The 13,457-nt window shown below is 40.7% G+C and overlaps 1 protein-coding gene across 1 annotated transcript; it reads left to right on the top strand.

Moving 5' to 3' along the window:
- Positions 1–7,425: 7,425 nt before the first annotated feature.
- Positions 7,426–12,994, top strand: hspa5 (heat shock protein 5). The gene is made up of 10 exons (XM_072239903.1): positions 7,426–7,528; positions 8,272–8,423; positions 8,511–8,742; positions 9,190–9,324; positions 10,173–10,285; positions 10,395–10,549; positions 10,629–10,864; positions 11,228–11,465; positions 11,554–11,721; positions 12,130–12,994. The coding sequence occupies exons 2-10, from the start codon at positions 8,311–8,313 to the stop codon at positions 12,687–12,689; spliced, it is 1,950 nt and encodes a 649-aa protein (XP_072096004.1). The 5' UTR covers positions 7,426–7,528; positions 8,272–8,310; the 3' UTR covers positions 12,690–12,994.
- Positions 12,995–13,457: the final 463 nt, after the last annotated feature.

Raw genomic sequence — 13,457 nt, 5'->3', positions numbered from 1 at the left:
CTCCACAGCCGTCTGTGACAATGAATTCCACAGGTTCACCATCCTCTCTGGCTAAAGAAATTCCCCCCAGCTCCGTTCTAAAGAGATGCTCTTTTATTCTGAGGCTATTCTGGTCTTAGACTCTCCCACAATTGGAATCATCCACTCTATCTCAGTTTCTCAATTTCCAGTAGGTTTCAATGAGATGCCACGTGCCCCCCCACCCCATCCATTTTTCTGAACTCCAGCAAGTACAGGCCCAGAGCCATCAAATGCTCATCTGGTAACCCTTTTATTCCCAGGGTCATTCTCATAAACATCCTCTAGACACTTTCCAATGCCAGCACATATGTTCACAACACTCCAAATGTGTTCTGACTAATGCCTTATAAAGTCTCAGCATTATACCCTTGCTCTTATATTCTAGTCCTCTCAAAATAAGAAATTACTTAAACCACAAAAAACAAGGGTCCTACATTACAGGCTAATTTATATTTATCAATACTAGCATCAACCAGTATCCTTTGATTATTAATCCATCTCACTACTTTCTCTTTATCCACCTGATGTGTGGAATTTTGTCGAAAATTTTGAGGAAATCTATATAGACTGCAGCTCATTATCCTTCCTTGTTACTTTATTTACTTATTTAAGCCCCATAACCCCTACTGGGGCTTAGGCCACCAAGAGCAGCTCACCAGAGTCCTCTGTCCTGGACCAGTCATTCAAGTTGTGTATCTTTCCTCTCCTACAATAAGGTCTTAAGAGCTTTTGTTGGCATTGCTGTAGCACTGAGTTTTTATGGGATGGGGTTGCTAGCCTCATGCCCAACCCTAACCCTAACCCTCCTTTTGCAACTGGGCTTAGGACTGTCTGTGGCAGATTCTTCCTTGTTAAACCCCCAAAAAATCATGTTAATCATACATGACCTTCTCTTGAAAAATCCTTATCCCTTGTCAATCGCTCTTGATAAATCAACATTTTAAGTCGCAGAGATTAATGTTTTACCTCAGAATTTTCCAATATTTTACCCATCAGCAATGAAAGGCTGCCTAGCCTGTTAAACAACGTCATATCAGTATCTTCCATTTCTCCGGCACAGCACCTAAGTCAAAGGCTATAATTTTAATGGCAGTCAGACCCCAAACCATTTCCTCTCTTGCTTCTTATAGAGGTTTAATAACATTTTGATTTAACAATATGAGACCTATTATATGTCCACCTGTCTTGACATTTTCTCTCTTTACTGTCAAGTTTGTTAATAATATCGTAACTTACAGACACTGGGTTAAATGATCCATAAATGTTAAGTTTGAACTTTTAAATGCATTTCAATCTTTTGTAACTTCAAAATTTAAGCAGATGCAAAATATTTATTTAAAACTACATACATATGTTTGCTACCTGACTGTTTCTAACCGACTAACCCTCTTCATTGACTTACTCATCACATAGTTGGAAAATAATTTTATCAACTTCCTTAATTCTACATACCAATGATTTTTTTACATATACCCTTTTTGCTTTCCAAACTTCCTTTTCAATTTCATTTCCACATCTTCTGTACTTCTGTTAATGTATTACCTTAATTATTTGTCCAATTCATCATATTTTTACATAACCTTATGTATGTAGTTCTCAACATCCACGAGGGTCTAGATTTAGTTCTCTACTTTAACTGTAATCATATAATCATAGAATAATATAACACTAGCCTAACTTGTCGATGCCAACCAAACTGTCCATTTAAACTAATCCCATATCTCTATAAGCCTTTTCTATCCATGTAGCTGTCTAAATGTCTTTTAAATGTTGTTATTGTACCTGGCTCAAACATTTGCGTTGGTAATTCATACAATATATGCTCCAATCTCTGCGTGAAAAAGTTGCTGCTCAAATCCTTTTTAATTCTTTTCAGCTTAAATCTATGAATTCTTGTTTTCCTTCCCTTTCCCTTGGAAAACAATTGTTTGCATTCACTTTTTATTTATGTTCATACACTTTTATAGAATCATCCTTCAGTCTCCTACATGCCAAGGAACCAGGAACTAAATTTCAAGCCTGTCCAACTATAAGACCACAAGACATAGGAGCAGAATTAGGCCACTTGGCCCATCGAGTCTGCTCCACCATTCAATCCTGGCTGATTCTTTTCTTTCATCTCCTCAGCCCCACTATCTGGCCTTCTCCCCATAACCTTTGATGCCGTGTCCAATCAAGAACCTATCAAGCTCTGCCTTAAATACACTCAATGACCTGGCCTCCACGGCAGCCTGTGATAATAAATTCTACAGGTTCACCACCCTCTGGCTAAAGAAATTTCTCTGCACCTCTGTTTTAAATGGATATCCCTCTATCATGAGGCTGTTCCCCTTGTCCTGGACTCTCCCACCATGGGAAACATCCTTTCCACATTACCATGTTGAGGCCTTTCAACATTCAAAAAGTTTTAATGAGATCCCCCCTCATCCTTCTAAATTCCAGCCAGTACAGACCCATAAGTATCAAACATTCCTCTTATGATAACCCTTTCATTCCCAGAATCATCCAGTGAATCTCCTGTGAACCCTCTCCAATGGCAGCACATCTTTTCTTAGAAAAGGAGCTCAAAACTGCTCACGGTACCGTTGGTGAAGCCTCACCAGTGCCTTAGAAAGCCTCAGCATCACACCCCTGCTCTTGTATTCTAGATCTCTTGAAATGAATGTTAACATTGCATTTGCTTTCCTCACCACCGACTCTGCCTGCAAATTAACCTTTAGGTTGTCCTGCACAAGGACTCCCAAGTCCCTTTTCATCTCAGATTTTTGGATTTTCTCCTTATTTAGAAAATAGACTGCACTTTTATTTCTTCTACCAAAGTGAATGACTATGCATTTTCCAACATTGTATTTCATTTGCCACTTTCTTGCCCATTCTCCTAAACTAAGTCTTCCTGCAGCCTACATGTTTCCTCAACACAACCGGCCCCTCCACCAATCTTTGTATCATCTGCAAACTTAGCAACAAAGCCATCTATTACATTATCTAATTCATTGATGTACAGCATAAAAAGCAGTCCCAACACTGACCCCTGCGGAACACCACTAGTCACTGGCAGCCAACCAGAGATGGACCTTTTTATTCACACTTGCTGCCTCCTACCAATCAGCCAAAGCTCTAACTATGCCAGTAACTTTCCTGTAGTACTATGAGCTCTTAACTCGGTAAGCAGCCTTGCATATGCACCTTGTCAAAGGCCTTCTGAAAGTCAAAATATACAACATCCTCTGCATCCCTCTTATCGATCTTACTTGTAATCTCCTCAAAGAATTCCAACAGGTTTGTCAAGCAAGATTTTCCCTTGAGGAAACCATGCTGACTTTGTCCTATCTTGCCCTGTGTCATCAAGTACTCCATAAACACATCCGTAACAATTGACTCCAACATTTTCCCAACCATCAAGGTCAGGCTAACTGGTCTATAATTTCCTTTCTGCTGTCTTCCTCCTTTCTTAAAGAGTGGAGTGACATTTGTAATTTTCCTGTCCTCTTGCACCATACCAGAGCCCAATGATATTTGAAAGATCATTACTAATGCTTCCACAGTCTCTACCACCACCTCTTTCAGAGCCCTATGGTGCAGTTCATTTGGCCTGGGTGATTTATGTACCCTTAGGTCTTTCAGCTTTTTAAGCACCTTCTCCCTTGTAATAGTAACTGCACTCACTTCTCTTCCCTCACACCCTTCAACATCTTGCTCATTGCTAGTGTCTTCCACGGTGAAGACTGATGCAAAACACTCATTCAGTTCATCTGTCATCTCCTTGCTCCCCATTATCATTCGCCCTTATTTTCTAGCAGTCCACTCTCACCTCTTTTATTTTTTACATACTTGAAAAAGCTTTTACCTATCCTCTTTGATAGTGTTTACCAGCTTGCTTTCACATTTCATCCTTTCCCTCCTACTGACTCTTTTAGTTGCTCTCTGTAGATCTTTAAAAGGTTCCCAATTCTCTGTTTTCCCACTAATGGTTGCTTTGTTGTATACCCTCTTGTTTGCTTTTACATTAGCTTTGACTTCCCTTGTCAGCCACGGTTGTACTATTTTGCTATTTGAGTATTTCTTTATCTTTGGAATATATCTATCCTGCACAGTCCTCATTTTCCCCAGAAACTCAAGTTATTGCTGCTCTGCTGACATCCCTGCCAGCATCTCCTTCCAATTTACTTTGGCCAACTCCTCTCTCATACCACTGTAATTTCCTTTACTCCACTGAAAAACTGCTACATCAGACTTTACTTTCTCCCTATCAAATTTCAAGTTGAACTCTAATCATATTGTGATCACTGCCTCCTAAGTATTCTTTGACCTTAAACTTCTTAATCACCTGCGGTTTATTGCATAACACTCAATCCAGTTTAGCTGAGCCCCTAGTAGGCTCAATGACAAACTGCTCTAAAAAGCCATCTTATAGGCATTCAACAAACTCACTCTCTTGAGAACCATTACCAACCTATTCGACCTGGATGTTGAAATCTCCCATGACTATCATAATATTGCTTTTTTGACATGCTGTTTCTATTTTATGTTGTAATCTGTGGCCCACATCCCAGCTACTTTTGAGAGGCTTGCCTATAACTGCCATCGGGTTCCTTTTACCTTTGCAGTTTCTTAACTCAACCCACAAGGATTCAACATCTTCTGATACCCTGCCACAACTTTCTAAGGATTTGATGCCATTCTTTACCAGCAGAGCCACATCACACCCTCTGCCTACTTTCCTAATCCTCCAATACAACCTGTAACCTTGGCCATTCAGCTCCCAACTACAACCATCCTACAGACATGATTCAGTGATAGCCACAACATCATACCTGACAATACTGTACACAATATTACCAGTGCAGCCACACCAGCATAAGTGGTCTAAATCCTGACCACCTCCTCTTGAATGCATCCATTAATTTACTGTGAAGTGAGCTATTGCCTGTCCAAATTTGGTGATTCATAAAATTGTCTTTACCCCAAACTATAACTTTCATACCTGGTTTTTCTTTGTCCATTTCCAAAACAATGTCTATTAATAAATTGGAGTGGGGACAGAGGTGCTCACAGGATTGTGGGTCTGTCATATGAGAAGTTATTATTTAGGCTAGGTCACTATTCTCTGGATTTCAGAAGGATAACCAGTGGCCTCATTGAAACATCCAGGATTCTGAGAGTTCCTCTGTTAACATTTTTGGAGTACAACAAAGAGTTACAGACTCAAAAACAGAGAGATTGATATTGAAAGGGCAGTGAACTTTGGAGCATTAATCATCAGCTAGAAACAAATAAAGCGTCTCGGCCCAAAACAGCAACTATACTCTTTTCCACAGATGCTGCCTGGTCTGCCGAGTTCCTCCAGCATTTTGTGTGTGTTGCTTAGATTCCCAGCATCTGCAGACTTTCTCTTGTTTGTAGCTGGAAATAAAATTGACTTTGATGGATTTAAATAAACTAACAGGTATGATTGAAATACAGTATGCATTTGGAACAGATTAGACATGATCTTGCATTGTGGCAGAAAAGCTCAGATGGACAATTGGCCTACTCCCGCCATTCCTTATGCTCATATTTAAGGTAATTAAGTAATTGAGCTCGAGGATGTGTAAAACAACTGTTTTTTACAAATTAAACATTGTGAGTCAAAACAGGTCAACAGAAAATTGGTAATAAGTGAATAAAAAAGTACAGGGTACAGTCAGGCAGCAAAATTTTAGTGACAAGTTTATAGAGGTTACTAAAATTATCTACCATTTGCTTCCAAATATACTCTAGTAGGCTCATCAAGTCCTCAAAACCTGCCAACTTGGTTTAGAACATCTGCCCATTTCACTGGTGCAGTAGATCTTTTCATCCAAGTCAAAGCAGATTATATACACTCAATGGCCCGTTTATTAGGTACAACTCACCTTTAATGCAAATATCTAATCAGCCAATCAAGTACAAATTGAGCCAACTCAATGTATAAAAGCATGCAGACATGTTCCAGAGGTTCAGTTGTTATTCAGACCAAACATCAGAATGGGGAAGAAATGTGATCTACATTACTTTGACTGTGGAATGGTTGTCAGCACCAGACGGGATGGTTTGAGTATCTCCTGGGATTTTCACACACCACAGTCTCCAGAGTTACAGAGAATGGTGCAAAAAAACAAAACATTCAGTGAGTGGCAGTACTGTGGGCAAAGATGCCTTGTTAGTGAGAGAAGTCAGAGAATAGTCAGACCGGTTCAAGCTGACAAGAATAATTCAAATAAGTACACATTACAACAGCGGTGTGCAGAAGATCATCTCTGAATACATAACACATCAAACCTTGAAGTGGATGAGCTACAACAGCAGAGGACCACACCAGGTTCTACCCCTGTAGCTAATAAAGAGGCCAGTGAGTATACAACTGAATAATAAGTAAAAACATAAATAGTTGAGCTTGAAATTGCTTGGAGACACAAGAGTGACTGCAGATGTCAGTTCTGAGGCAGTACAGGGTTTCAACTCGAAACAGCGATAATTTCTTTTTTTCCCCAGATTATGCTTGACCCAGAGTTCATCCAGTAGATTGCTTGTTGTTTTATAATTCTGCTTCATTGGTGACTTCCTGAAGTTACCTCCTAGACAGTACACATCAGATATTTCCCCCAAAATTTTTTGGCTAACTGGCCTACAGATATCTCCCTACATTTTGTGAATAGTCTCAATACTCAATTGCTCAACAGTCTTCCATGACTTCTCCAGAATCCAGGGAATTTTTGAAGATTACACCAAGGAGCTTATTTTGTCTGCCTCTATCCCCTTTAATTGGCGCCCATGTCACATTAATAAAAGTGATTTAAATTCCCCCCGCCCGCCCTTAATCCCAATGATCGTCTGTTATTATTTTGGGGATGTTTTTAGGAGCTTGTTTATTCTGCCATTTATTTCCCACTATTAATGCCTATTACCCTCAGGGACTAACAATTAATTCCATTTTATGCACCTTTAGGAAAGTATTTTCACTAACATTTGATATTTCATAAACTTTCTAAGCTCAGTATACCTCAAAGGTTGACTTTGTGACCGAAAATGACAATAATTCACCACACAAAAGCTGAACATTCCAGAAGCGGGTGGGGAGACGGGGCGATGACGAAATACGCATGAAATCCCCATTCAGCATGGAGAACCGACCTGACGTCTCCACAGATCGACAGCAGATTGAACCAATGATCTCAGGAGCAGGATAACAAATTCATTTCCCACTGGACCGGGTCTGTTTAAAGTTTGGCCAATCAGAGTCGGAGCGACGGGGAATAGGCGGGCTCCGGAGGAGCTCCCTGACGAGTCTCCCGATAGTCCGTACGTGTCAGCCTCCGGAGTGGCCAGCGTGGGACCTACAGCCAATCAACAGCCTCCAACGCAAGGACAGTCGACCAATGGCAGCGCTCCACGACGAGGAAGTCAGTACTCTATATAAAGGCCGGAGCGGTAATCTGGGTGCTGGTAGATCAAGAGTTTGGTGGTTCTGTCGGAGCTGGTCATCAATGTAAGTATATTCGGGCTGATTCCCGTGGGCAGGATGGTCATTTGCCCCTTTTCTAGACCGAGTCCCTGAGGATTTGGTACAGTGGTGCTGCTCCGCGGCCTGTTCCGACGTAATTTCGCCCGCATCCCCGGCTTCTGCGGAGCCTCGTTAATCGTTCGCGGGGCGATCATGCTGCTTTCGTGGGGGGGGGGGGGGGGAATGCTCGGACTTCAGGTTCAGCCAGGGCCGATGGTGAGCCTCGGTTCTTCCCGTTCCGTTTCCCTACGATCCTCCGTGGGGGTGGGCTGTGAGGAGTGGGGCCGCCATTGCGTTGGGAAGCGGGAGCGAGTGTGTGGCGCCGAACGTGGTCTCGCTGTAAAATGGCTTCCGGAGCAGTGCCTCCGCTGCAGCACCGTGGAGCTTTTGTTCAGGGTTGGGACCTCTGGAAGATTGCGCTGTCTGGTTCTGGTTGCGTAGGGAGCATCGTTTATCTCAAAAGTGATGGTAGTCTGGTGTAAATAGCGTATCCCATCAGTTAACCGGTACCGGGCCAGTTTTCCAAACCGTTGACCTGGGTTATTTGGCGTCTCCAGAGTTGAGTACATCAGGTTATTTGGATCAGACTAGTCCAACTATCATGATCTCCAGAGCCATCTGCTATATTGGCTATTTATACAGATTCTAGCAATTTTATTTTACTACGTTTACAGAAGCTTCATTTGGAAATTGTGGGTCAACTGTTTACTTTCTTTCCCCGTTTACAGATTCTTCACACTACATTAGAGTAGTAAAATTTACTCAATATGAAAGAATTTTTGCTACTACTGCTTGTCAGCAGTGTCCTTGCTGAGGAAGGGGAAAAGAAAGAAAATGTGGGCACCGTGGTTGGAATTGATCTTGGTACCACTTATTCCTGGTAAGCTTTAAGATCTCTAGTGCTATCCAATGTTACATAACTTGGAAACGTGAAGGAAAGGAGGTAACATTTACTTTCTTTCTATAGTGTTGGTGTCTACAAAAATGGAAGGGTGGAAATCATTGCCAATGACCAAGGTAACAGAATCACTCCCTCTTACGTGGCCTTTACCCAAGAAGGAGAACGTCTGATAGGTGATGCTGCAAAGAACCAGCTGACTTCAAACCCTGAGAATACTGTGTTTGATGCAAAACGCCTGATTGGGCGCACATGGAATGATGCAGCAGTACAGCAAGATATCAAATATCTTCCATTTAAGGTACAGTTATGTAGTTATATTATTGTGATTATAAGTGAATGATTTTTATATTAAATTGCCAAATTTGCAGTGGTATGTGGCTTTTAGAAATTGTAATTAACAATGGGCCAATGGACAAACTGGTTCTACTTGGTTTTCCAATGGCCCCCTGGCTTTGTTCGCATTGGCTTTGTAGAAGCACTTATAAAAAGTTTTAGTCCTTTCCACATGGTTAAAGTTTTCACTGCAGGGAGAATCCTATTTTACTGTAGGCTCTCTGGATGATTTGAGGCTTTAAAGGTTTCAAAAGCAATAGACGTGTTCTGATGGTGTATCATCCCCACCCCTGTCCCTCCCCCAGTCATTCACTGTGTTGAATCATGTAGATAAATCATTTAAGTTGCTTTTGAATATCAACTGATACATTGACATGTAAAATCATGTTTGCCTCTAAACTTTCACTTTCAGGTGATTGAGAAGAAGAACAAACCCCACGTTCAACTTGATATTACAAATCAGGTCAAAACCTTTGCTCCAGAGGAGATCTCTGCTATGGTGCTGTCCAAGATGAAAGAAACTGCTGAAGCATATCTTGGCAATGAGGTATAATGAACTTCTAACATTTTTTCCCATTTAAAATGGCAGGAACATGTAATGAGTTCTTGACCTGTTGCATTGGGGTTAGTGGTATTACAGGCTGTTTTCCTCATTGACTATCTAATGGCTACTAAGGGTGTAAGTAGAAGTAGCTGAGTAACTACTTTAACTGCAAACCGAGAACTGACAGACTACATTGGATCTGGTTGATTTTGGCTGAAATGCCCTCCATGTTCTGTTCGATTGAAGCAATGTTGATGCTTCTGGAAAAAGAATGCTTCATTCTCAATCTTTGTGTTCCTGGAAGATCCTGGCATTAGAAACCGGTCAACCAATGAATGTAACTGCTTGAGTCCTGTAGCCCCTGATTGTCTTGTCCAGTAGATGTGTAAATCTTAGTAGTTTTTAATACTTCATACATAGTGACAGATCCTACAAGTCTTATTGTTTATACTTGTCAGCACTAATTGGTAGTTGATCATGATTCAATAGTTCAATGGAGCTGTCAGGTCACAATTGTAAATCTTGCATTAAGTGACAGCAGTGTTTCGCCTTCTAAAAGATAGAGATCATGTGGAATTAGGCTCTCTTCTCTCCCCCCCCCCCCCCGCCACACACGTTTCATTTACACAAATCCTACACTTTGTTCCATTAACTCCTTACAGATACTGCCACTCAAGGGCAATTATCTACTAGATCATGTCTTTAGGATCTCAGGGGAAGCCCAGTTGGGGCCACTTGGCAACCTTGAACTTGAGCTAGGCTTTATAATGTTGGTATTGAGTTTCGGGTTTCAGATGCCCAACCATTTCCATCTAATTTGCTGAAATCCTTCATTGCCTTTGTTTTTACAGGTTACCCATGCTGTAGTAACAGTGCCTGCTTATTTCAATGATGCTCAGCGACAGGCTACAAAAGATGCTGGTACAATTGCTGGCTTGAATGTTATGCGGATCATCAATGAACCGTGAGTATATTCCTTGAAGTTTTTTGTGTAGATGTTAAATATACCAAATTCTAGAAGGGTCTGGATTATAGAAGTTTCAATTGCTTTCCTTTCTTCCATCTGTATTTAGGACTGCTGCAGCAATTGCCTATGGCTTAGACAAACGAGAGGGTGAAAAAAATATTCTCGTCTTTGACCTTGGTGGTGGTACTTTCGATGTGTCTCTGCTCACAATTGACAATGGAGTTTTTGAAGTGGTTGCCACTAATGGAGATACTCACTTGGGTAAGACGAGAAGAGTGGAAATGATGTTGTTTGAATTCTGTTTGTTGTGAAAATTCTCAAGCTTCCCCCTCTTCAATAGGTGGTGAAGATTTTGATCAACGTGTGATGGACCATTTCATTAAACTGTACAAAAAGAAAACTGGAAAAGATGTTCGTAAGGATAACAGAGCTGTACAAAAGCTTCGTCGCGAAGTAGAAAAGGCTAAGCGTGCTTTGTCTGCCCAACACCAGGCCAGGATTGAAATTGAATCTTTCTTTGAGGGAGAAGATTTCTCTGAAACACTGACCAGAGCAAAGTTTGAAGAACTGAACATGGTAGGTGGTCTAATTGGACTTGTATTTATTCAGTTTAATAGTTTAGTTTCTAAATCAAAATGCTGGGTCGATTTTATAATCATTAAACTTGCTTTGATAGGTTGAAGAATTTAATATTACAATATTAAAATTATTACCTCATTTCCCCCAAGCTGTAGCACTCATCTGCATGCTGTTTAACTCTGAATGTGATGCTTTTTTTCCCTAATTTGACCTATAAAATTTGAGTTTAATGACAGACTATTCTATATGCCTAATTTTGGATACATAATTGTGTGCTGGTTTTTTTTATTTAAACAGTATGTTATTGTGATGTATTAATGCAAGGAATTAGTTGAAGTAAACTGCTGTTTTTGCCAACAGGATCTTTTCCGATCAACTATGAAACCTGTGCAGAAAGTGATGGAGGATGCTGATTTGAAAAAATCAGAAATTGATGAAATTGTCCTTGTTGGTGGTTCTACACGCATTCCGAAAATCCAGCAATTGGTAAAAGAATTTTTCAATGGCAAGGAGCCATCTCGAGGAATCAACCCGGATGAAGCTGTAGCATATGGGGCAGCAGTTCAGGCTGGTGTTCTGTCTGGAGAGGAAGATACTGGTGAGTGAAGAACGCTACAACTTTCTGTAAATGACATTCCATTAAAAGTAGATTCGTTGCTTCCTAACACTTTTTGTTTCTAAATTAGGTGACATTGTTCTCCTTGATGTCTGCCCCTTGACTCTTGGTATTGAAACTGTTGGTGGAGTCATGACTAAACTGATCCCTCGTAACACAGTGGTTCCAACCAAAAAGTCTCAGATTTTCTCAACTGCCTCTGACAACCAGCCCACTGTTACCATCAAGGTGTATGAAGGTGAGTTTTATACACTCCTATTAACATTGAGCATCCTCACCAGAGACCCCCGACTTACAAGCCTCTCCACTCAGGCATACAAAAAACACACCCCTATCCCAAACCTCCTTCGCAGTTGACCCTTGCACCTCTAAACATGTAACAATACCTGGCACCCTCCCACTCCCAGTAAGATAAATGACTACTAAAGATTCCAAGAAGGGCAAGTGAAGCTGAACAAGGGTAATGTGAGTGTGGGCCATTCCAAAGTGGCAGGATTCAGTGTGGGGATAAGTACCAACGGACTTTGTCTTCAGTTTTGAGGTTTTCCCCCAATAATTCCACATAGTGACCAGCTTCATTTATCAGAATATAAATTGATTTGAAAAATTTGTGGAACACAGAGCTTGATGTGTTACTCTTTTGTAGGTGAACGTCCACTGACCAAAGACAACCATCTGCTTGGTACCTTTGACCTGACTGGTATTCCTCCAGCCCCACGTGGTGTTCCTCAGATTGAAGTCACATTTGAGATAGATGTCAATGGAATCCTGCGTGTTACAGCTGAAGACAAAGGCACTGGCAATAAAAATAAGATCACCATTACAAATGACCAGAACCGCCTGACCCCTGAAGAAATTGAGAGGATGGTGAATGATGCAGAGAAATTTGCAGAAGAGGATCAGAAACTTAAAGAGCGTATCGATGCCAGGAATGACCTAGAGAGCTATGCTTACTCTCTGAAGAACCAGATTGGTGATAAGGAAAAACTTGGTGGCAAGCTGTCCTCAGAAGACAAAGAGACCATAGAGAAAGCAGTGGAAGAGAAGATTGAATGGCTAGAAAGTCACCAAGATTCTGACATAGAAGATTTCAAAGCCAAGAAGAAGGAGCTTGAAGAGATCGTTCAGCCGATTGTCAGTAAGCTATATGGAAGTGCAGGCGGTGCCCCTCCAGAAGAGGAGGAGGCTGAGAAAGATGAATTATAATAAAGACCTAATTTTGTAAATAATGGACTTGGACTTTACTGTTTGGGAAATCTATAAGGACTAACTCTTGAATGTATGTGCAGAATTTTCACGAGTGGTGTGAACATTTGAAATGGTGTAGAACTTCCATTGCAGTTTCCGCACCTATCTGGAGGGAGAACTTGATTGGGAGAAGTGTCAAGGATTATAAATACAGTTCTCCGAATGCACATTTTTTCTATTTATTTGAAAACTCATGTTTGGTCTGTGTAAGTGTAGAAAGACATTTTCTACTTATGACCAATAAATGTTATGTTTGATATTAAGATTTCTCAAGCATCTTTACATTTGGAATAGACCACCAGCATTGGTTACTTTTGTGGGTACAAGTTCAATATTCATGCTGCACAGAAATTTGCAGTTTGACTATAGGATCTAACTTGAACTGTGATATGAATGAGCTGGGTTACACACTACACTTGCTACAGGATTTGTCAGTAAATTGAGCTGCAGAAACTTAGTGCAGGTCAAGTTAAAACCAAGTCCAGCCTTGTAGTTCCATAGAACTACATTTGTACACAAGTGATAAATCAAACATTGATCCTAGGAGGAGCTAACAGTCTCTAGGTAGTGTTGAATTCTTGAATTGGCAGTCTAAATAGACTGCAATCTTCAATCAGACCTGGAGTACTTAAAACTGTATTTTGGATTGGCCTCCTAGAATGCAATTTCCAAAGTTAAATCTTAAACTATACTGAAAGCTTATATGTTGTATACATGTTATCAAAT

This window comes from Mobula birostris, chromosome 22, assembly GCF_030028105.1.
Source record: "Mobula birostris isolate sMobBir1 chromosome 22, sMobBir1.hap1, whole genome shotgun sequence".
Lineage (NCBI taxonomy): Eukaryota > Metazoa > Chordata > Chondrichthyes > Myliobatiformes > Myliobatidae > Mobula > Mobula birostris.
Note: the sequence above shows the minus strand (reverse complement) of the source record. Positions and strands in the feature narration are given on the sequence as shown.

Bases quoted from the DNA above. Each gene is read 5' to 3' on its own strand.
- hspa5 (XM_072239903.1), top strand. From the start codon at position 8,311: ATGAAAGAATTTTTGCTACTACTGCTTGTCAGCAGTGTCCTTGCTGAG. The intron at 8,743-9,189 runs GTACAGTTATGT...TTTCACTTTCAG, and splicing joins TCAAATATCTTCCATTTAAG to GTGATTGAGAAGAAGAACAA. The intron at 10,550-10,628 runs GTAAGACGAGAA...CCTCTTCAATAG, and splicing joins TAATGGAGATACTCACTTGG to GTGGTGAAGATTTTGATCAA.